The sequence below is a fragment of the Lacerta agilis genome, chromosome 6 (assembly GCF_009819535.1).
Source record: "Lacerta agilis isolate rLacAgi1 chromosome 6, rLacAgi1.pri, whole genome shotgun sequence".
NCBI classification, from domain to species: Eukaryota; Metazoa; Chordata; class Lepidosauria; order Squamata; family Lacertidae; genus Lacerta; species Lacerta agilis.
Genome location: NC_046317.1, coordinates 59,016,272 through 59,022,271, shown reverse-complemented (window position 1 = coordinate 59,022,271; position 6,000 = coordinate 59,016,272). Strand labels below are relative to the sequence as shown.

The window sequence follows — 6,000 nt, the reverse complement described above, 5'->3', positions numbered from 1 at the left end:
GTTGCGAACACATGGATGACAATCTTATACGAACTTGCCCGGGTTCTGAGATCTTCCAGGGAAACCCTAAGCATCCTATTAAATTGCATCAGCTTAGCCTATGGGAGAACGTGGGTGGCACTGTGGGTTAAACCACAGAGCCTAGGGCTTGCCGATCAGAAGGTCGGCAATTCGAATCCCCGTGACACTGTGAGCTCCTGTTACTCGGTCCCTGCTCCTGCCAACCTAGCAGTTTGAAAGCACGTCAAAGTGCAAATAGATAAATAGGTACTGCTCTGGTGGGAAGGTAAACGGCATTTCCGTGCGCTGCTCTGGTTCGCCAGAAGCGGCTTAGTCATGCTGGCCACATGACCCGGAAGCTGTACGCCAGCTCCCTCGGCCAATAAAGCGAGATGAGCACCACAACCCCAGAGTTGTCTGCGACTGGACCTAATGGTCAGGGGTCCCTTTAACTTTACCTTTAGCTTATGGGAGCTCAGCAAAGCCATGCCAAGTTTCTAGCCCATTTTGTGAATATGTATGAGATGGTGTTATGGGTTGATATGCAAGTCTGCTGTTTAGTTGCTGCTTCCGCCCTTCAGTTTCCTGTATGACTAGGTATTACGGGGAAGAGAGGCATTTTCTTATTTTGCACTGAGTTTTTGCAACTGGTGTTTGTAGATTAGATCTCTTTAATAAAATTCCTTTTCCACATGTACATCTGATATTCATGCACCAAGTTGAAAGAAAACAGGCTCCCCCCTCTCTCATTTTCTAACTGCTAATCTTTCCTGACAAGCTGAGAGCTGTTGACTGCAAGGTGGTTTGTTGAATCAAGATTCCACACTAAAAAATTTGGCGCCACAGCATTAGTAATTGGAGTCTGAGCAAGCCCTACAAAAGCAGGCACACCCAGATTCTCTACCCACTTACCAGCATTCTTGCCACACCCAAGAGCAGAAGAAAACTCCCAACCAAGCCTTCAAATCTTGTAGCTTTAGGAGACAGTTCATCATCTTCCCTTTTTTTAAACCCTGGAGCTACAGATCTTGATTTTCATTGAAAATGGAGTTAGGTCAGGGTGACAAATCAATAAACGCTTGAGACAGCATTCTGGTCCTGTGCTTTTTGGAAATGAGAACAGAGAATGGTTCTTATGTGCTGTAAAATGTGGCTTAGATGAAATAATACACAACAGCATTTGAGAGGAAAGCACAGTGTTTGCTAGTTGCTGTAAATGTAGGAAATGGTCTCATACCAGGTCAGACTCCTTGTCCATCTAGCTCAGTATTGTCAACTCTGAGGTGCAGCAACTCAGCTCTCCAGGCTGAGAGTCTTCTGCCTCAGAGGTGGGAAGATTTACTTCATTTCTTTTATTAGAACACCAAGATACACAAGCTAAAACCATATGCAAAAGACACCCAGTTAGAATTAATAGGGTGCCTCTGAGTGCATTCTGAGCCTAGAAATTTGTTTTTAGTCCTAGACCTGAATTGAACTCACAGTCTGAATTGAACTCACTACTTCTTTATATATCCCCAGAGAACTAGAGAGCTGTTTAATGAGATATTTGAAGTTCTGTTCCTATCCATGTTCTATTCCAACTGCACATATATGGAAGGCCTTGAATTTTTTAGAGTAGAGGTGGTTGTTGTTGTTTGCTGGTTCTCCTCCTGTGCCTTTTTCTGGCACAAGATGAAGGAATGGGAAAGGTTAGCTTCCTATGCTTAGTTTTTGCATATCCACCAGATGCTTAAAGGCAAAGGAGCAGCAGCAGTAAGAAGAAGTCAACCCTATTTGAAAGCAGAAAAATGAACTGAAATGCGGGGCTTTTCCAGACGCTGGCTTTTCAGAGTGGGGAAAGGCCACACAGTCACCAGTAATCCCTCAGTTATCCTGCCTGATGACCTAATAGGTGCAGCTGTTATGAGGAAATCAGAATATCCCAGCAATCAGACCACAGGGTGGCAAAGTGCAATGTTTTATAGGGAGAAGGCCCTGGTTTAATACTTGACACCTCGCTGCATGTACTCGGTATAGGTACCTTCTTAGGTTCCACAAAATGTAAATGTAATTGTTACAAAACAGCTGACCAGTGGCGGAGCAAGCCGATCGGGCGCCTGGGGCGGCATGCGTGCACTGCACCCACGGGGGTAGGGCCAGCCACCCATGGGGTGAGCCAGGGCAAGACGCTCCGTGGAGCCTCTGAGGAGTCTGCCTGTCTCCTCCCACTCAGCCGCCTTACAGCTGAGGGGGAGGTGGCGGGCGGACCATTTGGGGCAGTGCTGAGCCTGCGGGCGCCCAAGCCATTGCTTCACTCCCAGGAGAGATGTGTGGCTTGGGCGTGCTGCAGACCCGGGGTGAGTGCCACCCGGCGTTTTGTCATCCCCCTCAGTGGTGACACCTCGGGCGGCCACCCCCACTGCACCCCCTTCCTCCGCCCCTGCAGCTGAGCCCCTTTTTGCTCTAGAAAGCACAACTGCCCTCCACCCACCCAAAAATGCTTTTGGGTCAGTGTTTTTTTTCTAGAAAAAGAGATACCAGAACTCACCATAAATGCTTCCTTTGATCTCTTGCACTATTTGGACAAAACTTTCCACAGGAGAAATAAATGCACGCTGGACACAATAGTGCTACCTGACCAACTGAATATGCAGTAAGAGGCAACACTTCTTTTTCAAAGAGTTGTGTGCCATTAGCCTGTGTAATTCAAATGAATAAGAAATGAAATTCAGTCTAATGAATACTGAGTGAGTCACCTAAAGAAATGCACCTTTTTATTTTCACCATATCCATTGCTCTTTTCCTTGAATGAACTGGACATGTGAATGGGATTGCGAAAAAAAATGTGGCTATATTTTTTATGAGCACTGTTCACATGAAATATTACTCCTAAATAAGTGAAATGTGACCCATCTCTCATTTTGGATCAAGTTACTTGACTCAGAGTAACCTTGTTGGAAGATACCAAACCCGGACATAATTCCTTTTCATTTATTTCATTTTGGACCTTTTGCTCAAGGGAAGAGCCTTGGATAGGGATGCACAAATCTGTCAGTTTTCTTTCACTTTCTCATTTTTCGAGTCTTAGGTTCAGTTTTCCACGTTTCTGCCTCAGCTTGTGATTTTATTTTATTGAAAACGTCCCCCATCCTGAAAATTCACCAGCCTTTTTGTTCAAATTTCTCCTGTTTATACAAGCACTTCCCCCTAATATAATGCGTTTTATATGTCATTTTTCACTAATATGTGCAATTTATTGTACATATTCCCCTAACAGACACATTTTTGTATAAGTTATTTGTTTGAAGGACTGCATTTTGAGAAGTGTGACTTTAGAAGGAAAGCTGTGCCTTTGTCTGCATTCTGGAAAGTGTTAATTAATCCTAACCGTACCAAATTCCTCCATCTCTTGGGTGGTTTTAGAAAACCAATATTCTTTTGGAAAGATTTGCTTTGGAGTAATGGATTCCCTTACTTAAGGGTACAACAAAGCAAAACCAAACTGCTCTCTTCCTGCTGTTTTAAAAGTTACTGTGACATATTTTCTTGAATTTATGTCCCTTTCTTAGCGGATGAAAAAATCTGTAGTTCACATCGGTGAATAAACATGTGCTCATTGTCTAGGAGGTATAATGAGTTATATTGTAAATGGGTGTGTCTGTCTGAAGAGATCATTGAATCACTCCTTGTATCATTATTACTACACCCACAAGAGCTTACTTCCCCAGGTGAGGCGTGTTTAAAATCGGAGATTGAAAGCACAAGAAGCCAGGTGTGGGATTCATGTTGACCCCGGCAAGCAAGAGGAGGAAAAATCCCAGGGAAGAAGCAGGTAGGTTCATTATCCCACTTGGCACAGCTTCTGTGGCGCAACGGAATTCTGTATCTTAGTTGAGAAACTGTTGTTGTGCTTCTAGCAGCCTGTCAATTCGTGATTGTGGGGATTTGGTTACAAAGGTTGCATTGTTTAGTCAAGTTTTGATTCAGTTATTCTAGGATGCTTGCAACACTTCCAGTAAGGTAAGGGGGATTTTGCTATCCAGAATGAAGCAGACAAAAATAAAATAAAGATAAAGATAAACGCTGGGAACAATAGCACATGCTGCAGGTAGAAGTTTAGAAAGTAGCTTGCTTGATGTGCTGATTGACATTTAAAAGTTATCTGTTTGCCATGTGTTTGAAGACTGATTTGTAAAAGAGAGCTTCAGAGGCAGCAAATTAGCCAGTCTCTGAAAAATAAGGTTCTCCAAAGTCCATGTGGAAATCTAGGGGTTTTTTGTTCCCCAGAGAGAATAGAATGAAAGAACTCAGTTGCAGTTGATTAGTGCTTCGGAGAGAGTCTTATCTTTTATGTATTCAAAGAGGTATTATGCAAATGCAAATAGGCAAAAGGTGATCTGAGAAGAAGCTAAAGAGGGCACCTTTGAAATAGCCACATTTTAGAATCCGTCTCTCACACAAGCAAGCTGGGCAGTGAATATTAGGCTGTGCATAACCTTGGCCTAGTTTTGCATAGGGTGCACAGAAATGCATATGTGAGCCATATGAATCGCACTGTACCATGGGTCAGTCTTATATTAGATGTATGTCAAAGTGCAACTGAGTGCACAGTCAGCGCTACAGAAAACTTTTATTACTGATCCTATTGTTAGATTTGCATCTTCAGCATTAGGAATGAGCTGTGTCCCATAAATCATTGTTTCTGATTTTAAAGGGGGTTAATGTTGATATGTTCCCAGGCAGCTGACAGTTTTTCCATGACTGCATTTCCCCATTCACTGCCATGAAGAAGGCATTTGTGTTATATATGTGTGTTTGTCTGTCTATCAAGTGCTTTTTTCTGAAAAAAATGTTTAGGGGTACTCTCCTTTTCCTACTCATATTGAAATACTGCCCCTCAATGAGGCCAAACTTAGATCCACAAAATGTTTAGGGGTATGCGTCCCCCTGCATACCCCCAGAAAAAGCACTCTATCTATCTATCTATCTATCTATCTATCTATCTATCTATCTATCTATCTATCTATCTGTATCTTGCACAAAGCTGTCTCCACCACTGAAGGGACTAGATAGCAGTCTTGGCTAGAGGCGGCCTGTGTGACAATGTGCATTTTATCCCTTCCATCTGCTTCCTTCTGCATTGGACTTGTACTTCTTTACATTGCAGAAGCAACCACAGTGAAATGGCATAATTGCAAACCAGTGGCGCAAAGCTGGTGATCAGAGAGAAGTTAATAGGTTGAGAGATTGTCCTTTTCTGTGTCTTCATCTGTGCCACTGAATTTACGCTTTACATTCATTTCAGGTGAATTTTTAGCGTTGAGAAATCTCAGCATCATGTGGATATTTCTTTTTTTCCTGGGTAAGTGTTGGCGTTCTAAGCATGCATCTACCGAAAAGAAAATGAAGTCTTTGAGATTTGTTTTTTTTGTGAAAAGCACAGAGGTAAAATCATATCAAAAGACCACTCACAATAAGTATTTGGTGTTAAGATAGGGATAACCTCATCTTTGGTATCTGCCAGAATCAAAATATGCTACTGAGTTGTGGGCTGGGGCAGAATTTATAGATGTACTGTGGTAGCAGACGGGGCAGAGGCGCTTACCTGACCTCCTGGCAGGTGAGTCGCTGCTGCTTACCAGGAGGGGGACACGGGTGGTGCTGTGGTCTAAAACACTGAGCCTCTTGGGCTTGCCAATCAGAAGGTCGGCGGTTCAATTCCCTGCGGCGAGGTGAGCTCTCTTTGCTCTATCCCAGCTCCTGCCAACGTAGCAGTTTGAGATCACGCCAATGCAAGTAGATAAATAGGTACTGCTACGGCGGGAAGGTAAACGGTGTTTCCGAGCACTCTGGTTTCCACCGGTGTTCCGTTGTTCCAAAAGCGGTTTAGTCCTGCTGGCCACATGACCCAGAAAGCTGTCTGTGGACAAATGCCAGCTCCCTCGGCCTGAAAGCGAGATGAGCGCCGCAACCCCATAGTCGCCTTTGACTGGACTTAACTGTCCAGGGGTCCTTTAC

At 43.8% G+C, this 6,000-nt stretch overlaps 1 protein-coding gene across 1 annotated transcript in view; it reads left to right on the top strand.

Annotated features, from left to right (window-relative positions):
* Positions 1-3,590: 3,590 nt before the first annotated feature.
* The window catches only part of LAMB3 (laminin subunit beta 3), a 48,868-nt gene continuing 46,458 nt past the window's right edge, over positions 3,591-6,000 (top strand). Inside the window, exons 1-2 of the mRNA XM_033152916.1 lie at positions 3,591-3,814; positions 5,288-5,344. Coding sequence (XP_033008807.1) covers positions 3,766-3,814; positions 5,288-5,344 — 106 coding nt within the window. The 5' untranslated portion in view covers positions 3,591-3,765. The remainder of the gene's footprint in view (positions 3,815-5,287; positions 5,345-6,000) is intronic.